This window comes from Rousettus aegyptiacus, unplaced genomic scaffold (assembly GCF_014176215.1).
Source record: "Rousettus aegyptiacus isolate mRouAeg1 unplaced genomic scaffold, mRouAeg1.p scaffold_m13_p_18, whole genome shotgun sequence".
In the NCBI taxonomy this organism is placed as follows: Eukaryota; Metazoa; Chordata; class Mammalia; order Chiroptera; family Pteropodidae; genus Rousettus; species Rousettus aegyptiacus.
The window spans coordinates 12,968,668-12,982,969 of record NW_023416293.1 but is presented as its reverse complement, the minus strand read 5'-3'; the positions used below and the strand labels follow the sequence as shown (position 1 = coordinate 12,982,969).

The 14,302-nt window shown below is 41.3% G+C and overlaps 1 protein-coding gene across 6 annotated transcripts in view; it reads right to left on the bottom strand.

The window, feature by feature from the left end:
• Positions 1-14,302, bottom strand: part of LOC107520841 (complement factor H) — an 80,317-nt gene that overhangs the window by 56,149 nt on the left and 9,866 nt on the right. For 4 of the 6 annotated variants that reach the window (XM_036235474.1, XM_036235473.1, XM_016165063.2 and 1 more), the window contains exons 4-11: positions 11,726-11,802; positions 9,993-10,181; positions 7,685-7,855; positions 5,495-5,668; positions 4,567-4,761; positions 3,965-4,141; positions 1,953-2,135; positions 792-968 (exon numbers count right to left, since the gene is read on the bottom strand). In XM_036235474.1, the coding sequence (XP_036091367.1) occupies positions 792-968; positions 1,953-2,135; positions 3,965-4,141; positions 4,567-4,761; positions 5,495-5,668; positions 7,685-7,855; positions 9,993-10,181; positions 11,726-11,802 (1,343 nt within the window). The remainder of the gene's footprint in view (positions 1-791; positions 969-1,952; positions 2,136-3,964; positions 4,142-4,566; positions 4,762-5,494; positions 5,669-7,684; positions 7,856-9,992; positions 10,182-11,725; positions 11,803-14,302) is intronic. The other 2 variants (XM_036235475.1, XM_016165061.2) reach the window with 1 other exon arrangement.

Below are 14,302 nucleotides of genomic sequence, written 5' to 3'. Positions count from 1 at the left end.
TGCGCCCTGGTCCCTCCCACCTTCCCAGAGCACCCGCCTCCGGTGCTCAGCCTGCTTCCCTCCTCACCATAGCTCCTGTGGCATTCGCCAGGCAATGTCTCCTATTTTAAAACAAAACAAAACACAACGATTCCTTTCAGTGCATGGATTCCTCTAGCGACACTCTGAACATCCTGGTTCCTGGCACAGCCAACTCCTTGAAAGGCTTAAGCCCATGTGCTGCTTTGAATTTCTAATCATCTCTCATTCTCAGGTTCTGTGTAGGTTCCGCTCTGACTGCTCCATCCCGACCTTTTCTGTTACAGTTCCTGTCGGCTTCTCTGTAGCCCAAACTGCCACATTTTTGCAGTCTTCTAACTGACATAGCAATGGAATTAGAAGCATTCGCTACTGTAACATCATCATCATCATCATCATCATCATCATCATGTGATTAGATTACAGTAGCTAAGGATGTTGTAAAAAAAAAATAGGATTTTGGTAATGAGTGCCCAGTTTTACAAAATATAATAGCCTGCATTTAAAATAACTATGAAAGGATGCTCTCTTACAAATCTATGATGTGTATGGACCATAGAAAACTCAGCCTTGATGGACTGGGATAAACAGATGATCATCTTGAGCTTCAAAACAGCCTCTCCTCCCTGTTTGCATTAGATGGTTTCAATCATTGTTCCTTTTCAGGGACTCTACGTAGCTCAGATTTGTTTAGAAAAATAAAACGCTTGAAACGAATTTTGGTAATTTTGGTAATCCTGAAAAAAAAAGAATACCTGAGGAGAAGTACTCACCACGACACGTGGGTGTGTCAGACCAACCATCGGTCCCACATTGTATGCTACCCCTGGTGTGTCCATCTCCATTCTTATATCCATCATGGCATACATAGACCAAGTTGTCATTGACCTTAAACCACGTGGCATCACCTGTGGCTCTGGCATTCTCAAATATTGGCATGTCACAAGACTCTAATGCATAATAGAATTGAGGATGTCATTGCTAATATTATTGAAAGTACAATCTAATTGAGTAAGGAAAAATATCAATTAGAATGTACTAAGAAATTACATGATATAAAAAAAAATCTAAGACTAGCAGCAATGAATCATTGTCTTCAAATAGTTACTCAAAATGGAAAAGTATGTTTGTATAAAGCTCTATTCTTATCACTTGACACTCTGAAAATCTTATTTTAAGAACATTTTTCTCAATGCAATTATACTTCTGTATTTATTACATGCTAGCAATTAAATAGGCCATTATAGATGTCATAATTTTTTTAGTAAAGCAGAGAAGCATTTCGTGAATTCGGATGCCGAACTTATTAGCAGTTGTGATATACGTGACAGAGAAAAGTGCATCAGTTGCTCAAAAAGAGTGATTTTCAACAATGAGAGGGAGTGGGGACATGGGTCATCGGTCAGCACAGCGGAATCTGGCACCGCAACTAGTCGTTCAGGCAGGTTTTCTACAGGAAGTGACTTTTCAGAAGGGGACGTACCCTACAGTATCAAACACAAAGTACAGGTTAAGTTATCCCAAAATTATGCACTATGAACCTGTATCTTTACTTAAAAACATAACTTTTATGTCTCGGAAGAAACCCTCTGACATAAGAGTTTCACCACATAAAAACAGGTACCACAGGAAAGGAGTCTCAGCTAAGAAGAAGTGCGTTTACACCAGAATACACAAATAGCTCCCTAACGAGTTTATAAATCATGGGATGTTCCACAGTGGAGAGAAATGGAGAGAAAGATAGACTGACATTCTCATCTCAAAAAGTAATAAAATATATATATATATATATATATGTTTTTTTCTCAAGATGCTTCTAGTTATTCTTCCAACGTAACCACCTCAGCCCACCTCTCCCCCAAAAGAATTTGCTACGGTAAGCTTCTGGACCGCGGCCACCAGCGTCACGGACGCCAACGGCGCGAATGACTTACTAATGCATCTGGGTCGAGCTGACCACCCACTCTGCAGACACCTAATCGAGCCAGTTGTCTGACCATCTTCTGTTATGTATCCGTCTTTGCATTTGTATCGTGCTTCTTTACCGACGGGATATGTAGACTCTGATTCAGACACGAATCCATTCTGAATTTCTAGATCCGATTTTGAACATGTCTCTAGAAGGGAGCGAGCACGACGAAAAGATAAACATGTGTCAGCAAACATTTCTGGAAGGACGCGAATGATATTAACAGCATGAAAAGATGAGTCATTTGTAAATGAAAACCGAGAAAAACTTAATTATCTAAGGTCTTGTATCAGAGAAAATAAACTACGAGTTTCCAAAGATACTAAGTGAAGGTACTTTTAAACTTTTTTTTTTTGGGGGGGTGGGAATGAAGCAAGATATAAAATACTCAGAGTCTCTTCTGAGAAGTGTGTAGAAACCTCTGCGTTTCGTGGGTCTGGACCTGTAGCTTGCCAGAACCCAGCTAGTGGGCCTTTCCCTGTGACTTGTTTTAACTACGGCTAAGGAATGATCTTACATGTTCTCACCACAGGCCAAAAAACTGGTCACTGTGTGAGGCGACGGATGTGGTAGTTAGCTTGATCATGGTGATTATTTCACAATGCAAACAGACGTCAAAATAGCAAGCTGTACCCCATAAACACATGCAGTTCCTATTTGTCAATGATACCCCATTAAAGTCAGAAAAAACGAATTTCAAATATAAAAGTTATGAGCCACGATTACATAACAACAAACACTAGAGACAACATATCTAGTTAAAAGATGATTCACTGAAAAAATTGAATAAATTTGATAAACATCAAACAAAAATAATCAAGAGACTTCTGGCCATAAGCAGTGAGGAAACTGAGCTAAAACATGGAATCGGCCTCGGGGGGCTTCCATCATGGAGCACTGGGAAACGGTCGATGGCCAGCTAGATTCCAAAGAGATGGTGGCAAATGATGTGAGCTCTACTCTTAAAGTGGCTTTATTTGGGGGGGAATTTTTCCAGACTATAACACAGGAAGAGAAAACCCAAGCAGAAAGCGTCAGTCATGTTGAGTAGAAGAACCAACGGTCAAGGTTCTCATCACTAGAAGTTGAACTCAGAGAACCAGAGAAGAAGAAACAGGAGAATGGAAGACTGTACGGTCTGCACGGCAAACCCCGGATTCCTGGGTCGAGTACGCCACATGCTGGGGTAGGTGAAAACACGGGAACGGGTAAGGGACGAATGCCGGGCGGAGGAGTTCCAGGGAACGGGGAGGTCGCAGATGTCCAGAGCACGCATAAATTCCATCGGTCAGGAGGGGAGGACCTCTTCAAACACAGTCATTCAGCACAGGGACCAGACGAGGCCTCATGCTGCTCCCAGACGAAGGGCTCCCCAAACCAGCATTAGTGATATTGAAAGACAAGGCTCGAGTGGACCTGGGTGACCCGTGACAACCTTAGCCTTCCCAAAGAAAAAAGCCCTTGAAGCCACCATGCCCAAGACCCAGGGTGCGCTGTAGGGCAGGGGTCACTCAGGCGCGGGAACCTGTTCCTCTCGGCCTCATCATCGCGTCCCGTCGCGTGCCATTAGATCTGGTCACTGCGCTGCGCGCAGAGGCCCCTCTGCTGGCTTCCTGGGCTCCCACAGATGCTCACACCCGTGGTGATGGTCAACACTGGTGTTCTTGATGCAGAAGACAATGGAAAGCCCTCCTGTGCCATCGGGCTGATGATGCCACTTTACGATTATAGGCGTCAACTTTGAGGTTCTTTTACTGGTTTTCCTTCACTAGTGTTATCAATAGGCTCATTTATTTTCTCTAAATATATATCCAAAAACATTGTGTGTGTACTCACACACGCTAGGGAAAACGAAAGCTAATAGGTCCATTGGCAGAAGAAAAGTTGATGTCAACATCGTGCCACAGTAATAGGTGAGTTTGTCAATGAATATTAGAAAATCACACACGGACTGGGACGTCAGACCAGTTTACTTACTAACACGGATGCACTTGGGAAGGGGGGACCAGCCGTTCTCCGTGCAGGTCAGTGACGTCTGCCCATTTTGGAGAGTGAAGCCAGCATAGCAACGGACTATTATAGAGTCACCCTGTATGTATTTTGCTTCACGAGATGGAGAATAGCCATTTTCCAAATAATTGTAAATACATTGTCCTAAGAAACAGAAAATGATCATTAAACAACCCATACGTTTGTCAAAATAGCAAATTAAAAATTATCTTCACAACATTTAAATTGGAATGAATAAACATTCAAAAAAAATACAATGCTTCAGAAAAACTACAGCTACTACTCAACGTTCTTTAAGAAAGAAAAGTCAATATTTGATATCATTCACCTGTAGTATTTATCATTTAAATACGTGTGAATGATACAGGTGTTCTCGCACAGTATTCTGAGCTCTCGTGCTTTTTAATGAAATGCTCCTCAGACAAGGAAGGACCTCCATCGCCTGTTATGCCCATAGGACTCGCCCTTGACGTCACTTTCGTCACACAGGCGTAGCTGTGCACATGAGTGATTGTTTCTCTCCACTCTGAGATACGTAGACGTGCACCGTTACGAAGGGGTTTGCTTACTGCGGCAGGGCACGGCTGGGGACCATCCATCCCGTCCACAAGTGATGTAGTCCCAAGAGCGTCGTGAATGAGTCACAAAGCCGGAAGCACAGGAATAGGAATAATATTTTCCTATAGCTACTGGAAAGTATGGTCTATAATAACTTTCGTGATGTAGGCTTCCATGTTTTATTTCCGGAAAATCACAGGGCTTAACTTGCAATTAAAACAAACAAAAAAACAGTGTGAATAATGTTTCGCCTTAATATCAAACGAGAGATACGCTGTTGATTGGTGAATTACACTCTCTCATTAACATAATTACACTCATCGCATTAGGGTTTCTAGGACAATGAAAGTGATAAATTCAGATGGTAGAAATAAGACCTGTTTGTGCTCATTTCACATTAGGTACAAACACCGAGTCCTTGTGTGGCACGCTCGAACGTAACGGAATGTTGTATGTTGATTTGATCTCGATAAACTGATTAATATACACATGACCGTTTTGCACATGACTGTCACACACGAGACGCCTGTCTCATGGTGATAAGGCCGCCCTCTCTGGTCACACATGAAAATCCACTCGGCCTTTGGCCTTGAACATGCCTGGGCGTAAACGACGGCATTCCTCCCCGATGTTTATGTTCCGCTGTCACAATCACATCATTTAGTTGTGACATCACAATTATATTAGTGAGAGGAATAGATAATTACACACACGTACGTGTTTAACATTGAATAGCCAAAAATGGGTTTCTCACTTTCGATGATATGGTTTTTCCCGACTTGTCATTGGCTGCTTTGTAAAAGCAAAGAAACCTCGAAAATCCTCTGCTTTCCCTTGACATATGGCAAACTTTTGGACCTTCCAGGTCCCCATTTTTGCGTGTTTCAGAGAAAGCGATTTCAGAGGTAAGAAGCAGGTCAAGATGCGCCCGGGACTTACAGCCGCATCGTGGAGGGGGCTCCCAGCCGGTTGTCGTGCACTTGGCCGTGGTTCCTCGGCTCGCAGGATAAAAGCCATTTTTGCACCAGTATGTGACTTCGTCCTCGAGTCTGTATGTGGTGCTTTTAGGACTGTAGTCACCATTTGCAATGCGTAGAGGATCACATGTCATTTCTGTAAAAGGATGTGCAGATGATGCAGTAATCACGACATTCCCATGAAAACGTCAAGGACAGGAAAATAAAGGAAGTGGGCGCTGAGATTCTGTCCCGACCCCTCGGCCAACGGCGTTAAGCGAGCCCGGCCTCGTGTCCCTCCCCTTCATCTTGGTCCCCTCGACCACAGTTCTCAGCTGATGTACTGAGTCTCCTGCTCTCTCGAGTCCCCTTTCTCCAAGGCCATTGCGTAGGACACGATGTGGCCGTGTGTGACAATGACAGCGTCATCTGCCCCTCCACTGCTCTTCCCACGGCCCCACCTTTGTGGCTCCTGAAGTTCCCTTAAGGTCTGTTGACAAATATCCTGAATTGCTCATTTGACTTGCATAGGGTAATGAAATGAATGTGGCTTAATTCGCCATAGTCCTTTCCTAATAAAATGTTATGCCTTTAACTTTTGTAGAAATGTTTTTATATTGGTGCCATACTGTATTTTTGACTCTAAACCTGTGTTGAACGTTCAGCAAGGATTTTAAGTAGGTAGCTAAGTGACCAAAATAATAATGATGATGGTGATAATAATCAGACGACTTCTCTGAAGTACTCATGCTGTCCCAAGTCCTATCTCCAAGCAAAACTCAATTCTCAAAATCTCATTTTGAATTCCCGATGGACAGTTTCTCCTAATGTTTATCCCGATACAAGACAAGGAGCCTGATAGTAACGAAACAGTGTATAAGTCACACTGAGACAGTTAGGTAGATAAATTAACTATCTAATATTTAAGAGGATCTCTAGACATAAAACAGGGGCAGAGGTCAATGACAGTGGACTTATGTGCCCACTGGTTTTGTACAGAAAACATAGACACCACAAAGATAAACCATCTGAACTCCAAGCCGTGTGCCTAACGCAGTTCTGTGTGGGTCATCACTGTCCTGTGCTCATTAACGACTCTCTGAAATATTTTCTTAACAGTGCCTGAAGGTGGAGATCATCCAGTTGCATAGAAGGGTGGGTTTCCAAGGAGCTGCTGGCAGGTTCACTCAAATATTTAAAAAAACAAACAAACAAAAGAGAGAGAGGGAGACAGAGACAGACAGACAGACAGAGAGAGAGAGAGAGAGAGAGAGAGAGAGAGAGAGAGAGAGAGAGAGAGAGAGAAAAGAAAAGAAAGGAAAAGAAAAAAATAAAATCAACTCAAAAACTCACTCTAGGTTTTCTAAAAGAGGATCACTAAAACCAGGTTTACACGTGGCGTCATGAATCACGTGCTCGAACGTGCAGAGGGCTCAACTCTTCTGCCCGCCAGAGCGTGAAAAACTCAGTAAAACATCCTTGCAAAGAAGCTCGCTCGGTCTCCCATTTCACATGTGACCACACTGCCACTCTGTTCACCCAGTGCAGCGGCCCTCATCAAAAGCTAACTCACTCCTTTTCTTAAGTCTGCAAAATGTCAACAAGGCTACGACCCTGCGATACTGTACCTTCTTCCTAATCTTGTAATTTCTTAAACTCAACTTGCTACATTCTCTCATGTTGGCCAATATAGTTTGAAACCATCTCTTTTACAACAAAATAGAGGAAGAAGAACAGAATATTCCAGACATAGTGTTTGGTGGGCAAAGGACAGTGTTGAGTTGAATTCTTCGGCTCCATGCGACACCCTTCTGGCATGAAAAAGTGCCGTCATCGCTGTTAGCTCTTACCAGGCCTGTGGTTAATAACATCTCCAATTTCTGCCACTTAATTCCACTGTCACTTGCTTTTGACCAACTACCACGTGAGCTATTGAACTTTTCTAATCCTGTTTATGTCTGTCTTCAGAGCGAGAGAATAATACGAACTGATCTCAGAACGGGCCTTGCACACATAAAAATTTAAGATATCTACTCTATTTATAATAGTTGATTCCTATGAACATCAATATTCCATGGTGAGAAAAATAAACCACTTAACTATAAGAGGTATATGGATTATAACATTTGGTAAGATACACAGCCAAAGATATAGACAAGAAATGGAAGGTTACCTTTACATTCAGGGAGTGGAGCCCACCCGGATTTTGTGCACACGGCGTCTGCTCTCCTGCTGTAACTATAGCCTCTGTGGCATTTATATTGAAGTCGTTCATTTTCTTTAAAAGTGGTCTTCAGGGATATAGGCTGTCCATTTGGAATGTGTGGTAGGTCACACGAAATTCCTAAATAAGAGGGTTTAAATTTCAAGACATTTGTTAGATCTTCAAGGACTTTGTCCACGACACAGGTGAATAAAGATGCAAATTTTGTTGCCATTAGGTAAAGCAGGCGAGCAGACAGAACTTCTGTTTTGACTTGGACACTTGATGAATAAGGTATCTGTTGTTCGTAACGTTCATTTTTGAAGGAAGTTAATATGCTGGTTAAAATTATGTTGCCGATTTTATTTGGTTTGAGGATAAATTTGTCCTCTGGAAATAAATAATGGCCAGAAACATTCATCGACTGTGTATATAAAATCGAATAGAGACATACGCTTATTGAGAAAAGTATTTCCACTGAGTAACCTGCAAAAATCACATATTTCCTAGGTATTGATAATAGAGTGCTTATTTAACAGAACTCTGTCAAAGAAATTAATTTATCTCATTGTCATAACAGATCCAAAGAGTAACTGACTTTCTGCTTTTATGATTTTACTATCCAACCAAGTTTTCTATCAAGACAGAAACTGGCCATCACCTTTGACACCGTCTCCTCTCAAACACTTCCTCCTGGGACAGCAACAAGAACTAACTTCCCGGGTCCTGTTCTCCCACCTTTCCAATCTGTTTTCCTGTCTGTAACTGAACGACCTTCTTGTCACCGCATTGCTCCACTGGACACCCCTCGCTGACTTCCCAATTCGATCTGCATACAAGCCCAGTTCTTGGCATGGTGTACACAGCATCTCAGGTTCTTGTACCAGCCTGGCTTTAATCTGTCACTGACCTTCCCTGTTTGTGTCCTGTACCTGAGGACAGTGGGAACAGGTGAGCTTCACACTCAAGGAAGCCTCACTGCGTCTGTACAACAACTGCATGAGCTCCTGACCTTTACAAAATTCTCATTCTCCCTTTAAGACTTAGGCATTAATCATTATGCGTGAAGGTGGTTTCACTAACTATGGAAATTTAGTTGTAAGAAGTAAACCCTGTCCATAAACCACTAGAGTATACAGTATTTGGTACACTGAATATAAATATTGGATCATCACCAACTCGGAAAACTAGTTGGGTGAGAAAACCGTTTTTAAGAAGGGAAACACTTTTCTCTATATGTCATTGTAGGATAGACTAATGAAGAGCAAATAATTTGGAGGTTTTAGATAATATTAAACAATAAACATGGCAGAAGTTTCTGCCAGACACGAATCGGTAGAACAAAGTATGGCACTCTAAATAAATTGACCATAAGGTTTCACTATGAAAGCCAAATGATCGAATTGGTTATGATGCACAGATCAGCAGTATTACAATAGAAGAATTCTTTTAAAAACTTTTTTAATTTTTAAATTATGATTGATATAAAATATTAGTTTCAGGTGCTCAACCTAATGATCAGATATTTATATAATTGAGGAAATGATCACTACTAAGTCTCGCGCCCACCTGACGTGTGCATAATTATTATAATACTATTGACTATTTTTGCTATGTTGTACCTTAAAGAATTCTCAACTTGTAGTTTACTATACAGAACTCTTTTTTTAAAGGCAAATGTTTATTCAATGGAATTTGGTCCAGTTCAGCAATATTTTTAATAAACTCACAGTACAAATATAAAACAGGCCACTTCCTGGAAGTGTTATTCAAAAGCAGAATGTCATCATGATGCATCAGTAGAGATAAATAATAAATCTTTGGCTATTTGAATTTTTTTTCGAAAGCCTATTCTGTAGGCCAATATTAAAACTCGAGCAGAAAGGCGCTCACTGGTCTATTTCAGCCATAAGAGCCAACTGCAATTTAATTATAATTAAGCATGGACTTTGGTGTCAAATAACAGTAGTTTGAATATCAACTCCGCCATTTATGCCATAACGACCCTGGACATGGGACTTACCGACCTCCAGTTTCCTCAATTATAAAACAGAGGTGGAAACGATACATAAATCACGGAAGTCATTTGGAACGTAAAATGAGATGACGCATGTCAGAACTTAGATGAAATCCTGGGAAATAGTTAAGTGCTCAATAAACGTTAGTTGTTATCAGTATTATTCAGATGCTTTAGGTGGCACGGTGTTTTGAAATACATGTTTTCTTGAGAAAAACTAAAACCATCTGGATAATCGGATGAGCAGCAGGTGCGTCTTACCCACACAGTTGGGTTTCTCTGCACTCCACCCGTTCACTGAGCAATGAATTTCTTTAGCTGCGTTAAGCACGAAGCCCGGGTTACACTCAAATCGTATCACTTGCCCAAAAGTGTATTCCTGGTTCACGTCGAACCCACCACTGATGATTCTCCCGTTCTCGGGTTCCGACACCGGTAAACACCTAATGACTGGAAAAATAAAGACACATTTCTTTATTTTAAATTCTAACAGAATTTGAAAACTTTAGCATGAAAAAAATATATATATATGATAGATATAAAATTATCAGCAAGATAAGATTGGAGGAAATTACTTGAGTGAGAGAGAGAGAGAGAGAGAGAGAGAGAGAGTGTGTGTGTGTAAGAAACATTTGATGTACCAGTTTGCCAGAGATAAAATTCTAAGTAAAAAAAAAAAAAAAAAAAAAAAAAAAGATAGTGAGTTTCTCTCTCATACTTTTCTATGGAAGTGGACAAAGAAAAGTACTACTTTGAATGACGGTTTGTAATTTTGTAGGAACAAAAAAGTGTTTCTTAATAATTGAGGGATATAAAGCTGGAGATAATTAAATATAAAATTTCCATGTAAGTCCCACAATCATATAATGCTCATTCCTAAATGTGTAAAAGCCAACTTTCTAATTGTATTCACTTCAACAGAGAAAGAGATTTAAATCTTTCTGCCTCTTCTGCATTGGTGTTCAAAATAATTTGTGACCTCCTTGTGATTTTACATAATATTTTCCAATATTCTTTAGGTTATGGTACTCAAACTCTGTTTTACACTAGAATGACCTGGGACGCTTATCAAAATGGAAAGCCTGAGGCCACCTTCCTGCTCATCACCCCACAGATACCCATCCGGTAGGTTTTCAGAGACCAAAAATTTCAGTTTTTAACAAACGCTCCAGGTGATTTCAATACAGATGTTTCCTGGAACGGTCAGCTCCTGCCTCTCACTCCTATAAATGAGAGATTTTCCAGTCCCTTCCTTAGGCAACAGGATTCTCCTTTCTCTTTCTCCCTCCCTCTCTCCTTTTCCTCTCTCCTTCCCTCTCTTTCTCCCTCCCTTCCTCCCCACCTCTCTTTCTGTCTCTCTCTCTCTCCCTCTCTACTTACTCTTTGCCGTGGAACTAGGAAACCCTATTCTGATTGATCTCTTGCATTTCCATGATGATAAGAGATTGGGATGACTGATTCAAAATTCAGAACCAGGATCTGCATTTTCCCATTCTCGCTGTTTGCTCGATGGATCAGGGAGAAAAGGGCGGAGCTCTCCCTTACTTCCTGCCTCTTCCAGTAAGGCATAGACTGCAGGAAAAGCCCCCCTTGTCAGGTGAGAGCGGACAGGTGTCTAAATCTTGTCATTGAGTGGATTGCTGCATGAGTGTCCCTTCATTAATAAAGCTGAAAATCTGATCCTCACTTGGATGGTGATACTTGTGTTGTTTCCGGTGGTTAGAATATCCAAAAGGAAAGAAAAATAAGTTTTAGATTTCCTAATCTCCGATACATTGACTATTAGATCCGATGAGGTAGTGTTCACATGTAGTTACTGAAGCACAAAACACAGCAACGAAAAGTTCAGAAACCACAAAAAGTTTAGAAACCACGAAAAATAACTGGAGTGAGAAACATTTAATTATAGACTTTAACAATATTTTATTGTGAAACATTTCAAAAAACTTAGATATGTTAAGACTTTTCCTAGACTTATGGATCTTGACATCTACCTTCACACACAGGAACGTCGTTGGTCCATCCGTCTGCTTCACATTTTCGGGAATTAATCTCACCTACCAGCCTGTACCTGAAAACCCAAAATAACAGTACTGAGCTGATGTGTGTTTATAACCAGTTCTAAACGTGACGGCAGCATCCTGAAGGCCCCAGCTCCGTTTCAGGGAAAATTAACGACAGACGCGTTTTCTTCTTTTCCTTGTTTTTTCCCTCCCCCCCTTCCTTTCTCTTTTTCTCTCTTAAATTTCTTTTGATCTTTCTTAAACTTTTTGTTTTCTTTCTTAAGAAAGGCTCTGCAATACATGAACTCGGAATAACCCCAACCTTTGGTTCATGACATAAACTCATTATTGTTTAATACACAATATACTTTTGCTGCTGCCGCTGTTGTTGAATCAGTCGATTAGCTGCACCTAACGATGTAACAAGGCCCATGAACTGTCACCAAAAACAAAAGCCATGAACGTGGTATCTATCCCTCCTTCAGCCTATTCCATTCCCCTACCCTCCGTGATTATTGTATTTTCCAATCACTCTGAGCTTTTTACATAAGCGAGAATAGCGCTAGCGAAAATTTCTTAGTGTGTGGTTTATTGGCAACACTTGTCTCTGTCTCCTCATCTCCACTCTAGAGCTCTGTCCCAGAGTACACTCATTGAGTCAAGTCTGCACATAACTCATTCAATGTCAAATTCATCTAATTATAATGCCTCATCAAGCTTGTCCTTAAAATCTAAAATGCTGTACTTGAAGGAAATTTCCTTGACTTAGGTACAAAATGTGCATCATCCCCAGAGGCTTTAGATCAAGGCAAAGTGACCTTCTCAATGTAGCGTGGATAGCTGGATGCAAAACCTTTTTCTCAAAAAATAAAAAATGCAAAGGCATTTTGGTTATCGCGAGAGAGATAATTTGGAAAAGGGCCTTTCATAAACTTTTAAATAATTCTACAGAGACGAATGTTTCCTTCATCTACCAGTAAGGACATCCCTGGCTCATTATGCAAGAGAAACAAACAAACTCTCTCCCTCAAAACACACGAGTATGTTCCTTTGATTGTTACTAGTTTGTTTCTAATTCTCTAAGAGAAAACAAAAACAAAAACATTCCCATCAAATAAGTGGGAGTCACAGACCTTGAAGTCAAACATCTACTCTGTTATAGAAAAGAAACGAAATAATCGGTTATTAACGGTCCTCTCGCGGCTGCTTTCATACCTCCTTCGGGCAGAGAGAGATTTCCGATCTACACCAGAGACTCATCGTTCCCCACAAAGCCCTTTCAGGAATGATGCGAAACTCTACGCACAACCTCAAGAAAGGCTGTCCGCAGGCTGGAGGTCAAGAAAAAGGTAATGGCTCTTAGTTCTATAACCCCAGCAGGTAAAATACCAGCATGGTTTGCCGGGTGCCTCCGTAAATCTTCCTACCTGTACGATGATAAGCCTGGGTATCCACACCGAATATCCCAAGGGGCGAGCAGTCAGCTAAACAGGTATGCAGCAACGGGAAGGGGCATGGAACAAGGGTCAAAGAGAGAAAGTCTGCCGGCAGAAACCACGGGTGTGTTAAACCCACTCGACCTTTAGATTTTTCAGCTGGGTCAGAAGGTGAGCATCTCCCCAACAGGTGAGATGGTCCATCAATAAAATTTCAAAATAGCATATGATGCTTCTGTTTGCTGACCTTGCCTGACCCAAGTACCTCTATTTCAAATACCTGGTTCTGTCGGAGACCCAGGTGAGTGAGTGGTGGAGACGGTTACTCCTATAGAGCCTATGACTGAGTTGTCCCCAACATTTACACAAGATGAAGCGGGCACAGATGAGCTGGGCAGAGACAGAGGGATGCCGGGCACTCATTTCTTTACCAAGCTCTAAATACTAATTGCTGGGATTGAGGGAACCTTCTGGGGAAAAGGCCATGAGTTTTCATCCACTTCGCCAGGTCGAAGGTGGAACCTGATGAGCCCAAACTAGCATGGATTGAAAGAGGTATTTCAGAGGTGAAGAGTGGAGGAAATGATAAAATCTGAACTTTATCATTTATAATTAAGGTCCAGAGGGTCTTAATCTTTTCAGTCATATGTAATAAAAGCAGAAGCGATGACTGAAGTTTGGGTTCAAAATGAAAAATATCTTTGAAAAATCTTCCTCGGGTAGTGACCAAGGAGAGACTAGACCATAAAAACCTGATATGTATTGGGTGTCTGCAATATACCAGAAATTCGTCTCAGGGTTCCTAGTGTGTGTCTTGCTTCTCTCTCTCATCAGTCCAATGATGTACCCGATATGTTTCTGCTTTTATACGTGAGAAAATGGGAGTGAAGAGAGATTTTCAAATCTGCACAGTTATCGATCGGCAGAGTTTAGGAATGCAGGCTTACTCCAAGGCTTGGGCGTTCAAACGGGTTATTTTATTGCCTCAAATCAAGTTATCAGGGGGGAGAGAATGATGAGACGCCATCTGTAATCTCTGGATCCTATTTATTCTCATGTAATAATGATACTGTTTTTCCCAGGTTTGAAACGTTCTGTAAAGTAAGTTTTGGACCTCGCTGGGAATCACAGG